Source organism: Esox lucius, chromosome 23 (assembly GCF_011004845.1).
Source record: "Esox lucius isolate fEsoLuc1 chromosome 23, fEsoLuc1.pri, whole genome shotgun sequence".
NCBI classification, from domain to species: Eukaryota; Metazoa; Chordata; class Actinopteri; order Esociformes; family Esocidae; genus Esox; species Esox lucius.
The window spans coordinates 10,908,702-10,924,769 of NC_047591.1; the positions used below are offsets into that span (position 1 = coordinate 10,908,702).

A 16,068-nucleotide genomic window follows, 5' to 3' on the forward strand; every position below is an offset into this window, starting at 1 on the left:
GAGCTACACTGAGTTTGGCCGCGCACGAGGCTCGCCGGGGATTTATCTCTACACACAGTCACACGGACGCACCTGACAAGTTCAACCCCTAATCTTTTGAGCCACTCCTGATGGGCCTGAGTGGTGAGGGGTGTCCGGTGAATGGGTGATGGGGGGGGGGGGTTCCTGGAACGCTCTGTCCTGGAAGGAAACATTTAGTGGGCAACTGTAGGAGGACGCGGCATACCTGAACTCGGGCCAGAGAGCCGGTGTAATTTATCCCAGCGCTGGTTAGGTAGGCAATGGTACGGATGTGATAAGGAGATAATACCCTGTTGGATATACAATACTACATTCGTGTCAACAGCTAGTCTAACCGACACCTCAGCCTAGCCGGCGGCTGGCCGCGCGAGGCATGTCCCAACCAGAACGCCTGGGGTCCAGGAGCGAGGGGGGTACGATGCCTGGCCAGTGAGGAAGTAACGAGGAGACGGTTGTAAATACACTTGGATCACTCTTAACAGTCTAATAACCACCTCCCATACCCGTGGACTGGATCTGGCCCCCCCTTCACCGTGACCCAGGGCTCGGTTCTGGATGGTCGAGAAGCGGGGTAGATATCGGTGAGATCCGGAAGCAGAGCTTAGGGTGGACCGGTGAGTGGATACGGAGTGGCAGCTAGCTCTAAGGCTCACGGAGGAGGAACCGAGCAGCGGAGGAGCTGCATGAACCTCTGAGAGATCAAGGCGTCACGCCAGCAGCCTGACAGGAGGACTGTGTAGACAGGTTTAGGAGCAGAGGAGACAGGTTTAGGAGCAGAGGAGACCGGCAATGGGGCAGAGCTCTCTGGGAGAGTGGGCGGCACGCCTGGCCCAAGCTGCGTCATTGAATCTGTGGTAGCCCCTAGCTAGACCCGGGTAGCCTGAGGTGGCTGTTATTTCTGAACTGGGGCCCTCCAACGTATGAGCCTCTTTCTCTTTCCCGCTCCCTGTCTTTCTCTCAGTTAAATTCAATAGGGGCTTATTAAGATGAATGGTTGGTTGCCACAAAGAAAACATAATTAGGCAGAGATGATAGTACAGTAAATTAAAAAAAGAGAGAAATGCAACTAACATGAACAATTCTACACTACAAAGAAAATAAATGATGAACAAATCCAAAATGTACAGGGCAATTGACTCTCTTTTAGAATCTCTGTCTCTTTTTCTGTCTCCATCTCCCTCCCTACCTCTCTCCAATTACTGCTCTCACTGAGGATGTAGGACCACTGTGCAAGCCTACTAACATCACTTAATACACATGTACATATAATGGACAAAGAGAGAATTACATCATGTGCTGCAAGACAGAAAGTGACACACAAAATGCTGTGCCACACCCAGACAAACACACTCTAACACACACAAAAACAGTTTGTTGTTGGAACTCAGAAGGTGTGTGTGTGTGTGTGTATATGAGGAGGGCAACTCATTCTGGTTGGTATTTGAGGCTGAATGTGATTGATACTTGGCTATTTTCATCTCTGCGGATCAAACAAGCATAAGCTCATAGCACAGAGAGGGGAGTGAAAAGGGGGGGGGGGGCGGGGCGGAGAAGAAAACATAGGAGAGAGGAGAGGAGACAGGAGGAGAGAAGGGAGGAGAGGTGACAGGAGGAGAGAACGGAGAAGTGGATAGGGGAAGAGAGAACAGAGGAGGAGACCGGAGGAGAGAACCAAGCAGAGGAAGGAGGGCTGGGAGAGAGGCAGAGGGAACGCCAGGATAGGTGTATTAAAACAGGGCTCCAGGGCAGGACTAACATTTACATTTAGCAGATACTCTTAGAAGCTTAAGTGACTTTTTCAAGAGATTTTTTATATTGTCCTTTCAGAGACTTGAACCAGTGAACCTCCGGTCACTCACTCAACACAAACCACACAGCTATCTGACATTACAAGACTTGAAAAGTATCTTTAACATCTTTAGTGTCTCCTCAGTTACAGAGTGGACAGTGTGTAGTGTGTTTCTCTAGGTTGAGTAATCGGTCAGTGTGTGTTTGTGACACGTTTTAACTAATTTAGTGTGTTGTGCTCTCTGGGTGTGTGTTGTGATCTCTGGGTGTGTGTTGAGATCTCTGCTTTCTGAGTGTATGTCATGATCAAGTGTGTGTGTGTGTGTGTGTGTGTGTGATCTATGCTCTTTGAGTATGCGTTGTGATTTCTGGGTGTTTGTTGTGATCTCGACTCTCTGAGTGTGTGTCGTGATCGTGGAGTGTGTGTGATCTCAAAATGTTCATCCTGCTGGGTAACTGTAGTAAAAGTGTGTTTGTCCTGTCTTTTCCAGATGCACCACCCCATTCAGATGAAGCCTGCAGACAGTGAGAAATCAAACGGTGAGTGATCTCACACCCGCGCACACACACACACCCACACACACATGTTAGCCTATTATGTGGTCAGGGGTTATGTGCTTACTAACTTGTGTCTAGCTCAGTGAAAGATGTGTGTGAGAAGAATAGGTGCCTTTTTAAAGAGAGAGGGGAGGGAGAGAGTGAGAGGGGGAGCGGGAGGGAGAGAGAGAGAGGGGGAGCAGGAGGGAGAGAGAGAGGGGGGAGCGGAAGAGAGAGAGAGAGGGAGCGGGAGGGAGAGGCAGAGATGGATGCCGATGTATTGTATGAATTATTGAAGTGTTCCACGAGGGGATCAGGGAGTGTTTAACCATTTGGCCCCGCAGTGAACCAGCCTCAGAGTCCCCATGCGACACACACACAGGCAGTCAGACAGACTGTACACCAGACAGACAGACAGACAGACACATTAACGCATCCCGGCCATGTTCTAAACCCTTTTATCCAGCCATAATACTCCACAGCCTGTGAGATATGCCAGTCAGGCACCACCTCCAAATGTTAATATGTTTAAAAGCTGAATTGTGCATACAACCACGAATAAAAATAAATAAAATAAAAATCAATTCGTTGTGACAGGAAATATAAATCAATAAGTTGTGACAGGAGCAGAAAGAGATGATGGACGATGGAGGCCTGTCTCAGCGGATAAGTCAATATTAGACGTTTGTCTTGGTGGGTAAAATGTCTAAATAATATATGACTTCAAAACCGGCCCGTAGGGGGAAATAGTGAGCGCTATTACATTACGGTTATATCACCCTGGAATTGACTGCAAAGTTTCTGAGATCAAATCCTTGTAGTTAATTCCTTTACTTCATATAAAGAGGTTGGATATTGCTTCAAATATAGACGTTTGTTATCACAACATCCATCAATCTCTGCCTGGACAAATAAAAAAATATATATATTGGATGATGATGATGATCTGAGAGAAGCATATAGGATGCTATTGACGGCAATGTTTTTGGTGGTTTGGTGGAGAACAGACCCATTCTGAGAAACCGGTCTGTAGCCTCAGGATCACATGTCACAATCCCAAAGGTTTTGGTTCCAGTCTTTGAAATGGTTGCTGGCCAGCCACTTCTCTCTACTGATACTCTGTAGTAGCCATTTGGACAAAGCTATTTCAATGCTGAAGTAAAAGCACTGGTGGCCTAGGCCTACTACACAATTCTAGTGGCCAGAGTGGATCATCTTTCTTCACTGGCCTCATAATGCTGCAGCTCAGGCCAGTGTTGTGGCTTTATACAAATCCATACAGTCCCTCAAAATCCATACGTAATACAAATCCATACGCTTTCATTAGCGTTGTTACCTAACACATACTGTAGCTGGTGACCTCTTTAATAAAACACATGTTTTTTACTATTCTAAACATTTTATTTTTACTTTGTCTTAGTCTTACGCAGTCTTTCACAGAGTGGTGAGCCCCTCCCCATCTTCACTTCTGAAAGACTCATCGTCTCTGGGATGCTCTTTTTATACCCAATCATGTTACTGACCTGTTGCTAATTTACCTGATTAGTTGTGAGATGTTTCACCAGTTTTTTTTTTTTTTTGCATTACACAACTTTTCCAGTCTTTTGTTGCCCCTGTCCCAGCTTTTTTGAAATGTGTTGCTTGCATCAAGTTGAAAATGGGCATATATTTTTCAAGAAACAATAACTTTCTCAGTTTCAACATTTGGTATGTGGTCTTTGTTCTGTGTTCTATTAAATATGTGGGTTAAATGATTTGCACATCATTGCATTCTGTTTTACGCAGCATCCCACATTTTTTGGAAACAGGGTTGTACTCCCCATGTATGGATTCCCAGATTTCTCCAGGGATTGGGAGGGGTGAAAGAGGGGTTATTTGCTGTCTGAAGCAAGAATAACCATGGTCCAAGGTCAAAGTGTACCTTAACTTCCTTTTAAAATAGATGATGGGTAGGGACATTAACCGTGGGGACATTAACGGTGGGGACATTATCCGTGGGGACATTAACCGTAGGGACATTAACGGTGGGGACATTAACCGTGGGGACATTAACTGTAGGGACATTAACGGTGGGGACATTAACGGTAGGGACATTAACGGTGGGGACATTAACCTTGGGGACATTAACGGTAGGGACATTAACCGTGGGGACATTAACGGTAGGGACATTAACGGTGGGGACATTAACGGTGGTGACATTAACCGTGGGGACATTAACGGTAGGGACATTAACGGTAGTGACATTAACGGTAGGGACATTAACCGTGGGGACATTAACGGTAGGGACATTAACGGTAGGGACATTAACGGTAGGGACATTAAAGGTGGGAACACTGAACCTCTCTCAGTGTCCAGAAATATAATGGCAAGATCCACTAAAATATTTGTTGTTGGGAAGGTTGTTGATACATTTCTTTATACAACTCTCCATTTAACCCATCCAGTCTGGTTGACTTGCCTCTTTATGTTTAAGATTATTCATTCAGGAACTCATATTCTTTGTGGTTCAGAGAGGACAGATTAAACTCCAGAAGGTATTGCATATGCATGGGGTTTGCATCTGCTTTGGAAATATGTAGGGGATTTATAAAATTGACACAATCTCTCAATGATATCATTAGGAGAGTAGAGTATTTCCCTAGTTACAGATTCAACTTAGTAGTTCATGCGATTGTTATAAATTTGACTTAGTGGTTCATAAGGTATTTATAGATGCCATAGTTGCTCATAAGGTCATTATAGCTGTCACTTAGTGGCTCAGTTGCTTTCTTCTTTTCTCTTGCTAGTAATTCATATGGTTTGTTGCCAGGCTGAAAGCAATTTTCTTTTGTGTAGAGAAAAGATTTGCTAACTTTAGCTGTGATGAATTGATTACGTTTCATTTTCAAGCAGTTATTTTTTTTTTGGAAGGACAAATTCTAAGTTATCAAAAGATAAAAAGCTGATTTAAAAAAAATGTCAATACATAAATCCCTTAAAACCAACTAAATATCAAGAAATGTAAAAAATGTACTGGAATGATTAGCTATGGCTACCATAGCAACACAGTGGCAACATCAATGCTTGTCCTTATCCTGTGGACTAAGGAACCGAGGTTAAGATACTGACAGGCAGTGTCATTAACCTGAGCCCAGAATCAGCACCTAGAAGCATCAACATATACACACTAAGGAAATACCAACCAAAAAGATCTATCCACATCAGCAGTGATGAGACATTTTAATAAAGCTATACTGCTCCCGTCATCGACTGATGGGAGGATATCATGACAAATAAGATGTACCTGTCTAGGAAACGGTGACAGAGGCTAATGAAGCTACAGCTAGCTACTGTAGCGACGCCATATACTGTAATGAAAGATTGTAATGTATGGCCATATGAAACACACCCATCTAATCATGTTGTTCCATAAACCTTTACTGGAGTGACTATAACCATGACGAATTGTAGCTAAGCACTTTATTGGTTTAGTCAATCAAGAGGGGTGTGCGTGCGTGTACAGGATAGCATCTTCATAGCACTTCTGCACTGAAGCCTCGTCTTCAATTCTGTCTCTTTGGGTACGTGCCCTGGCACTGAAATGTGATCTGAAGTCAGTCCAATCCAGTTTCTTTTTTTTTCCAATACAGGACTAACTCTGACTGAAGTCAGCCAGCAGTTGTCACTGTTTAGGATATCTGTCTGCTGCTTTCTCGCTATCCACTCTCACTAAACTAATTACAGCACTGTAAGGTAGTATAATCCCTCTCTGGAGTGATGCTGTGTCTGTGTTTGTGTGCGTGTATGTGTGTGTGTGTGTGTGTGTTAGAGAAAGCAAATACAGCGGAGTTCGGAGCCTTTGAAACAACACTTATCTTCCCTGCATATCCCAGTGGTTTTTAAATGCACAGACAATTCAAACAGCAAAATAAACAAGTGCTCTATTGATTTTCCAGAGTGCAATAGACCGCTTATCTCTTTCACCTCCCGGTAAGAGCTGACAGTTTCCTCATTAAAAATGAATTGGATTAGCATTACATTGAATAGTGGGGAACACACACTCAGCTTCCTCACATATGTACATACCCACTGAACTGTGCCGAGTGAATGTCTCTCTCTGGATCCTTCCCACGGACACACACACAAACACACACACACACTGTGACACAGATCGAGGAATTTCAAGAGAAATGGAAGGATTGGGTCAGAAAGAAACGTATCATCCAACAGAAGGAGGGGCAGACGGGAGAAAAGAAACGGGTAGAGATGAAGGAGATAGGAGGCGGAGAGGAGGCGCAGAAATAACTGTAGTCACTGAGAAACTCCGAGGCTTGGTGTTGAAGTGGTATAGTGAGACATTGATTACATTCTGCAGATGGAAAGATGAAAGTCTGTCTTGTTCTTTCTTTTCCTTTTCGTTTTTTATTTTATTTTTTTTTTTTTTACTGTTTCTCAATCATTTTAATGTGTTCTTTTATTCGCCCCATAGCGGTGGAGGACAGGAAACTGTTCATCGGCATGGTGTCAAAGAAGTGTAACGAAAACGACATCCGAGTCATGTTCTCTGCATTCGGACAGATCGAGGAGTGCCGGATCCTTCGAGGACCCGACGGACTCAGCAGAGGTGTGTGATCCACGGCTCCATCCATACGCACACGCACACACACGCGCACTGACCCGACCGCCTACTCCCTCCTCCTGACCCAACGTCCCTCTGCGCCCCTCCGAGCTCTTTGGACTCACCCCCTAAGAACCTTGCTGGTTCTGAGGTCCACTTGTCCCCCTTGGCAGACAGAGAACATCTTTCCTCCATGACCATTAGCCCCCCACGCCCCAAAAGGGACATCCCCTTCCTTCTCTTCCCCCCCTCCCCCCCCCCCCACCCCCCCTCACCCCACCCCCACTCCTTATGTGGTCTCTATGTGCTGAGGAGAAGGGGGCGGGGTCTGTCCTGCCCGGCGTCACATGAGACTGTCACTGTCATGGTTGCTCGGGGTTGATGTGAACGTGTCGGTTGTTTCTCTGTGGGTGTTGCCTTCGTTATTATTGTCACTGTTGCCTGTCTCATTCTCCTCTCAAGGTGCCTCTTGCCACTAGCTTTCCTCCTGAGATGCTACTCGCCCGCGCACACTGTCCATCACTGTCCCCGCCCCCCCCCCCCCCATCTCTCTCCTCGCACTCCTACTTTCTCCCCCCCTCTTTCTCACCCCCTCTCTTCCTCACTCTCCCTCACTGTCTTCACCTCCCCACTCACACCTCCCTTTATCTTTCTCTTTCCCTCGATCCACACTCCACTGTCCCATCATCTCCTATTTCTCTCCTTGCCTTTTCTCTTTTATCCATCCCTACCTCTCTCCATCATCCTGCCCCCCCCACTCCCACTCCCACTCTCCCTCACACCTCAGCCTGCTCTGTATTTTCTTCCTTCCTCTATCACTTCTCTTTAGTCATCATGAATATTCAAATTTCAGGCTTTAGGCTTTCCCTGAACAACTCCACCAACCCTTCTTAACGGCCTCTCTGACTTGTTTTTGACCAGAACGGTCTAGACCGGTAAATATATGAAGCAGAACGAGGCAGCGGATAAATATCCCATCAAGTAGGTCCGCCTGCCTGTCTGTGGTCCCAGCGGCCTCCAGCAGTCCCACCTAGCCCTGCAGTAACTCAGCGCTGCTATTAAACCACAGTATCAATCAGAAGGCTGTTCGCCACCCCAGCAGCTATTAATAAGATATGGATCATACCACTGGTGAATCTGGGCCTGGGGAGCTACCCTACTTTCATTAAAGAAATGTTCTCCTTCTCCTCTCCCTGCACTGACGACAGAATGCGTCCCTTTAGGTATTTATAGCAGCGGCTAGGCAGTCACCGTCCCGTCTCCTCCACTGGATGAAAACACCCAGTCAAGGCGGAAAGGAGTTTTTACGTGGTGATTATTATTGAATTTTTTTTGCACTGACCTTAATAAATCGACGGTTCGGCGCAACAGAAGGGTTTGTTACTAGGATCGGACAAAGAGGCCAACGGGCTTGGAAACACGAGCGCATTGTTGGTGGCCGAAGAGATAAGGAGGCCTGTTTGAAACGGATGACTCGACAGTTCTGTGGTGTCACTGCCAGTGTGCGTTTCAGTGGAGAAAGCACAGACCTCAGCGTGAGTTACTTAGAGGGAGAGTACCCCAGTCGGCTGGATGATTCCCTATGTAGAAATCAGTGCGTTGAATCTAGGTCACATACTCTAAGAACTTTTATTTTGTATTTCCTCCCCAAAAAATGCCCTTCTACCCCATAGGAGTCTCTGAAACTTGCTTAAAGTTTCCCGCCCTTGGCCTGTCTGAACTGACACTATTCGGGGAGGGAGACTGAGAGGAGTCTCAAACTATAACTCCAAGGCGATGTCCTTTGCCACTGCCCTTGCTGCTAGGACATAGTTAGGCTATATCTGTGATGTTGGGCAGGCCCATAATGAACAGTCTAGACAGTGGTCTGCATCTGTTCCCCACAACCCAGTTCTATCACAGAGGACAACCCAGTGGCAAAGTTACAGGACAACTCATGAACCCATCATTTCTTTTCCAATTTTTTTGTCGTTCTTTCCCTTTCTCTCTCTCTCGCTGTCTCTCTCTCTCTCTCACCTTCTTCCCTCCGTCCTTTCCTTCTCTCACACACGTCCCTCTCCTTCCGTCAATCACCAACCCATGCACACAGTTCCGACTGGGTGACCTGCCTGCTAGCTAGCTGACTGTATCTCATTCAGGCAGCTAGCTGCAGCAGTGGTACAGAATGTGTGGAGTGGGTCTGGGGGTGGAGGTGCTGCTGCTAGTATGGCTCAGTGTGTGTTAGCGTGTTAGCCTGGGGGTTGAGGTGCTACTGCTAGCAGGGCTCAGTGTGTGTTAGCGTGTTAGCCTGGGGGTGGAGGTGCTACTGCTAGCAGGGCTCAGTGTGTTTTAGAGTGTTAGCCTGGGGTAGAGGTGCTACTGGTAGCAGGGTTCAGTGTTTGTTAGTGTGTTAGCCTGGGGGTGGAGGTGCTACTGCTAGCATGGCTCAGTGTTTGTGTTAGCGTGTTAGCCTGGGGGTGGGGGTGAGTGGAAGCTCTCCTCCAGTATATTGACCCTGCCTCTCTCTCATCACTCCCCAACCAACAGGCCTCAACCAGAGGGAAGCCAACGTTAAGGGTAATACCATTTAATTTAATACTAGACTATATTACCCAACAATTACAGGTCCACCAATCAAAGCCCAAACCACCTAATGATTAAAGATTCTCAGAGAATACCCAACATACACACACACACATACACACAAACACACACTTTCTCCCTTCTCATAGTTTTCAATTTGTGTGATTTTATTTTTTATGTGATGTCTTTTCAGAACCCATTCGTCATAGAACCCCAGAGACTGTTTGTCAGAGCCCGCCCCTGCTCCCCATACGATTCCTGTCCCAGAATAGGATAAGAATAGAGAAGGAGGGGAGAGAGAGGGCATCCAATCAGACACACAATACAGGCCTAAATTAATTCAAATGGCTTTAATGCAAATTAGACAGATTTCCATTCTCTAGATGGGGGCGGATGCTAGTACAACCACTTCTTTCTTTGTGTAGAAGAATGGGCAGAGAAAGAGAGAGAGAGAACCTGGGATAGATGAAGTGAGAGAAAGAGGGAGAGAGCTTCAACCACCTCACCTTATCTCAATGCTCAAGTCATCAACAGCCATCCCCATTGGTCCACAGCAACCCACCAATAAATAGAAAACTGACTGATTGATTCTCATTGGAGCTGTCACTATTGTGGATGAGGCTGGGTGTGGTCATGATGGCGCTAGCTGTGCTCGTTGGCTGTTGTTCCCTAGCGATGGGAAGAGCACTTGTCTGCCTGTTTAGCTGTTCTCTGTACAATCTGTTTTGGGTTTATAACAAAGACGTGTCCAACCCTTTTGTCTTGTTTTGTTTTTTCTTGTCTCCTCCTCCTCCTCCTCCCGTTCCTTCTCCTTTCCCCCATTGTCCCTTCCCTCCCTCCCTTCCTCCCACCATCCCTCCATCCCTCCCCTCCCCCCCTACAGGGTGTGCGTTTGTCACGTTTTCTACCAGGGCTATGGCACAGAATGCAATCAAAGCCATGCACCAGTCTCAAACTATGGAGGTACTGTACCCTTGCCTGTACACTTCAATTCCCCCTCCCCATCTATTTCTCTGCCTGTCTTTCTCTCCATCACTTTCTCTAACTGTCTGTCTCTTTGTCCCTCTCATTTCTCTCTGTTTTTCTCTACCTGTCTTTCTCTCTCTCTCTCCCTCTCCATCTCTTTATATTTCTCGATCTATCTATCTCTCTACCTCTTCCTCACTCTGTTTGATGTCAAAGTAGAACAGAGAACTAAAGTCACTTTCAAACTGTCACCGTCTCAGCTGTCACTATTCTCACATGGGGTGGGGGAATTGAACACTTAAATTGTAATCTGCATTCTGTATTGTAACTGTAGTCCAACGTAAAGTATAGTCCTGTCTGGGCCATTACCTCTAGTGCCAAACCAGGCTGGCAAATGGCCACCCCCGGCTGCCACGGTAACATTTATGAGGACACCAGTTCACATTGACTGGTTCTATTAAGGACAGAATCTTCAGAAAGATATGAACGAGAAAGGCAGGATTATAGACACCCAAATTTAGACAGGACCCCCATCAGTGACTCCTTGACCTCCCCATCAGCCAGGGCAAATGGGAGTGTGCCTCTGTGGGATGTGATGTCCTTGTCCCCTTGTGGGGATTTTGACAGTAGGAGATGACAGGGTTGTGATTGCTGGAAAATGACAGGGCTTTGGCCAGACAGGTGCGTGTGTGTGTGTGCGTGTGTGTGCGTGCATGTGTGTGTGTTTGCGTGAGATTTGAAAATGACATAAAATTGACGACGGATGACCATTGACAGTTAACTTAGTGACCCTTTCATTATAGATGGGGTTAATAGTCATCCTTCTCTTGTTAATGACGCTTTCATTATGGATGAGGATGGTGATTATAATCATCCTTCCCACTTTAGTGGGCCTTTCATTATGGATGAGGAGGATAATCATCCCTCTCACCTTAGTGGGCCTTCCATTATGGATGAGGATGAAAATCCCCCCCCCCCAAACACCTTGGCAGCCCTTTCATTATGGATTAGGATGATAATAATCATCCCTCCCACCTTAGTAGGTTTTTCATTATGGACGAGGATGATGATCATCCCTCTCATTGATGTGTAGAGGCTCTGTATGTAGTCCCACAGTGTGTATGTGTGTGTGTGTGTGTGTGTTTCTGAATTGCAGTATGACAGTGTTAACCAGTAATAAAACGTGTCCTTGCACTCCCCATAGTGCACGCAATCAGTGTTCCTTATTTATTCTGTTATCGGCCCTCTAAGCAGACTCTGCACAATGGCCCTGGTTAACTTTCCCAATGTCCTCTGCTTTTATCACTCGCATAAAGCCCTAACCAGGAGGCAGAGATACTGCGTTGGACAATGACGATGGAGAAAATGCTTAATTTCCATGTGAAAAACATGCTGCTGACTAGCTCTGGACAGGACCCAAATTGCTGCATCTGTTTTGTAATGTCCCCCAGTTTGCAATTTAAAAGTAATTACTTTGGGTCCGAATGAGTTTGGTAAATAGAGGTTGGTTATTGTATTGGCTCCATGTCCTGTTCTAGAGAGTAGGTCTGTGTTTATGCCTTGTCACTGTAGCAACGGTCATCAAAATGTAGAAATGGTCCAAAATATAGTTCTGATATATGTAACAAGTGCATAATAGAGGTACTCAAAAGTATTTTTTTCTTATAAAAAAAAAATGCTTAACAGATTCACATAAAATAATTACATGATGACAGACAGGAAATCTAGGGAATTGAAACATTTGGATGGGAATTAAATGTCAAATATAAAATGTTTTCTTCTTTGAAATGATACAATACCAACATACGGCCCTTTAATGTGTTTTCTTATTAAAGTATATTGACAACATAATAATGTCTAAAAATAAGAACCTATTTTCATATATATAAGTCTAATAGACAAAATCTGCATGAAATTACTCCTTATCCAACCAGCTCTTCATGAGGTACCACCCCAAATATAATTTCCCGTTTATTTTCTCCACGACATTCTCCCAAAGACTGGTGATATTACGTTTTTCATGGATGATGATATCTGCAATGTTATAGAACTATAGGATAAAAATGTGCCTGTTATGAACACTGACATTCAGTATGTAGTTCTAGCATTAATCAATACCGTTTAACCTGACAGTAGGAGAAATATCAGACGTGCCTGATTCTCAAAGTTAGGGAGATTTTTGGGATGGACTTAATACTCAAAACGGCAAAAACTGTTTCCGTTGTTATGCAATCAAAAATCATCTCAGAATGGAGAGCACTTACCGGAAATAGACTGTTTCTCATCCTATTCATCCAGTTCTTATCACTTTTCACTTATGAGAAACACGTTGGTCAGGACCTCTTAGTCGCATGTAGGTCAATTTCCATCAATAACCCCATAATTTCTAGACATTGTTTAAATTTGATCAACAGTTCATAAGTCCAAGAAAAAAAGTGGATCACACTGTAGCTGTACGACCATAGTTTCCTTTTTACAAGCAATCGCTTAAGGAATTTTTGTTGCCAAATGAATTATCCTTGTCAAACAGAACCAAACAAAAGCTGAACAGAGGCGTGTTCTCAGCCAGGACTGGCTTGAGCCTCGGTTGCCAATGACCTAACCATTCTCATTTAGCCCAAGCATGCAGGACACACACACTTAATAAATGTCAGGGTATTATGAAAGTGGATATGACCAGGACAGGTCATTCACTGGAAATCACATTCTCACACACACACACACACAGTGGGTTGTGCATGTTCTCCGTGGAGAGAGAGGGTTGTCTTTGTTCTTCACACTTCTGTGAAAAGGCTGTTGATTTGTGGCCATGTCTGTGATATTCATTGTGCCTACGAAGGCTGATTTGACTGGTTCAAGGGCTGTCCACTCTGCTCTGGCTAATATCAGGACTCATCTCTGCTTCTGGTTACATTGGCACGGAGGCAAAAAGACCGGGGCTTCCACATTTTATGTGTTTCCAGAGTTAATGAAGCAATTAACATCCCATCACGCTTAAGTTTGTATGACTACACCAAAAGCCCAGTAGGACAATATTTGGGCTACCATGGCAAATCATTTTTCAGATGGGCGGATTAGGTTGTCCATATGGTATTCTCTTTGGTAAGATGCTGTGTTCAGTATCTGGTTGTGTTTAGTATCTGTTTTTGGTTTATTATCTGGTTGTGCTCGGATCTGTGATTTTGCAGTCAGTATCCTTCTGTGTTCAGTACCCACAGTGCTGTTGGAGACGAGTGTTTTTTAGTGTTTTGTTTCTCCTCTCTGTGGTTGTCTCCGACAGATCCTCTGGCCCGGTGTGTCCTTGTTTAGTGGAATGCTCCTTACTACATGGAGACACAGAGTTTCATGCAGCGTAAGGTCTGTCTCCCACTCTCTCCCTCAGAGAGTAGCCCAGACGTGTTTCAGCCGGAATAACTTTGGTCTCAGTCTCTGGAGCTCCACGGCCCCTGCCCTCCACCCCCTCCCAGGATGGGCCTCTCATTCTGGGCCCGTGTTTCCACGACCTACTGGTTGTCAGCTGGAGTAATGAGATATTTAGCAGAGAGAGAGAGACTCATCTCCAGGGGGAGTGTGCTCTAACACAAGAGGCCCAGACTGACACTCTCCTCCGAAATGCAATTCTCTCCCTTCTTTATCTCTCTTCTGGCTCGTCAGAATGAAGGAGAGAATGACTGCTGTAGAGATGAAGTAAATAGGCCTGAGCTGCCTTCAGCTAAAGAGACATGTTCATCGGCTGATAGATATAGTCAAACCCTCAGAGATTAGCACGCAGGCGCTCAGAGATGAGCATCCACAGACGGTGAGGTCTACGCAGGCCGGGACTACCTATTGATTGTGCAGCGCTATAAGCGGCGTCTGGTTAGGACCTCGCGCGAGCCAAAGTCTGTCAGACTCCCAGACTGCCGTGCGAGAACTCGCCTCCAACGAAATGTTTCAATCAAAAGCGTTCTATTCTCCCGTGGCAGATTGTCTGCGTTTGAGCAGGTTCTGCCCCCAGTTAGGCTTTGATTGCAGCGTAAGTAATGTAATGGTGTGATATGATAGATTATACTGTCTGTGTTTTACTGTCCTCTGTAGTTTAATCAGTGCTGCTTTGTCTTTTGTGTTACGACTCATCGTTGTGTGTGTGCACGCACGCATGCGCGCACACACACATGCATTTGCTTCCCCTGGCTTTTGAATATCATTTTTCATTTTCTAAGGGCAAATAGAAATTAATTCTATATTTAGACTCTGTGGCCGAGAGGGATGTGGTGGTCTGAGTGAGCTGGCACTTGCCTGAGTTTGCATGGGTTTTAAACAAGCCTACTGACCTATGACCCTATCTACGCCATCTTCCCTTTGTCCAACACTGTTTTATCTCTTCAGTAATGACAAAATGTTCAAAGGAGTGGAACTGCTTCGTTCCTAAAAAACGTGACAGTGGGCCCACTGATCTCAAATGACTTCCTGGTTGGTCTTGCGTTGTTAACAGAAGAAGAATGGCTTGGTGGGATGTCGGAGAGGGAACGAGTCTCGGTGGAGCTGTTGCAGTGAGATAGGGTTGTCGGTACAATGGGATGTCAAGGAATTGGGGGGGGGGTTATAAAAATAAACAGCACTGCCGTCAGCATATTGCAGCTAAACACACACACACACACACTACAACAACAACAAAAAACAAACATAGAAGAACACACAGACGAACACACACACAGACACATTTAATGGTACAAAGATGTAAGACGACGATCTGATTGTCTTTCTTTCCGTCAGCTCTCTAAATCTCTTTCTGTCACCCCTCTGTTCCCTCTCTCTCTCCCGTTCCTCTGACCATCTCTGTTTCTCTCTCCCTCACTCCTCCATGAGATGATGAAATTCTTTTAGAACTCAGGAAATCGGTTTCTGTAGAAATACAGCCCGTTCTGGACTGTCAGATAGCTGAGCCCTTATGGGAAGCTAGTTTCTTCCCTTCCACTGTTTTTTCGTGTGCGCTCGTTAACGCCTCTTGTGTTCCCGTTGTGTTACTGTTGTGTTCCCATTGTGTTAGGTTTAGTGTGTAACGGGTTCCCTGTTTGTCCGGTCAATACGTCGGTGTGTTTTGTACTGACCCCGCCTCCTCCTCCCAGGGCTGCTCGTCTCCCATCGTGGTCAAGTTTGCCGACACGCAGAAGGACAAGGAGCAGCGGCGCCTGCAGCAACAGCTGGCTCAGCAGATGCAGCAGCTCAACAGCGCCACCACCTGGGGGAGCTTGACGGGGCTGGGGGGCCTAACCCCACAGTATCTGGCTGTAAGAGGACCCGCCGCGTCGCCCACCCCTTACTGCAGCCCCGCAGCCAACGCATCCATCGCCGCCGCAGTCAGTGCCCCACCCCCCACCCCCCGAGTCGCCAACCGCCAACCACCACTGTCTTCACCCACCCACAGTCAGACCCTTCCTTCTTTTCCCTCTCCCCCCCCCCTTCGGATTCTGTTCATACCTCTCCATTCTCCCCTTCTCTCGGGGGCGTGGCCGTGACAGGGAAATGAGGGCTTTGAAACACGGGGTCAGAGTTCAATGGGCAGAGCTAATAGTTGGTGTAATCCAATGAGAGACCTTCTCCATGTCTAATATTGA

General features: G+C 45.9%; 1 protein-coding gene across 27 annotated transcripts in view; it reads left to right on the plus strand.

Annotated features, from left to right (window-relative positions):
• The window catches only part of celf2 (cugbp, Elav-like family member 2), a 154,131-nt gene that overhangs the window by 117,695 nt on the left and 20,368 nt on the right, over positions 1-16,068 (plus strand). For 14 of the 27 annotated variants that reach the window (XM_020042819.3, XM_020042806.2, XM_020042811.2 and 11 more), the window contains 5 exons: positions 2,301-2,349; positions 6,815-6,949; positions 9,470-9,499; positions 10,389-10,468; positions 15,580-15,810. In XM_020042819.3, coding sequence (XP_019898378.1) covers positions 2,301-2,349; positions 6,815-6,949; positions 9,470-9,499; positions 10,389-10,468; positions 15,580-15,810 — 525 coding nt within the window. The remainder of the gene's footprint in view (positions 1-2,300; positions 2,350-6,814; positions 6,950-9,469; positions 9,500-10,388; positions 10,469-15,579; positions 15,811-16,068) is intronic. The other 13 variants (XM_020042815.3, XM_020042813.3, XM_020042817.3 and 10 more) reach the window with 3 other exon arrangements.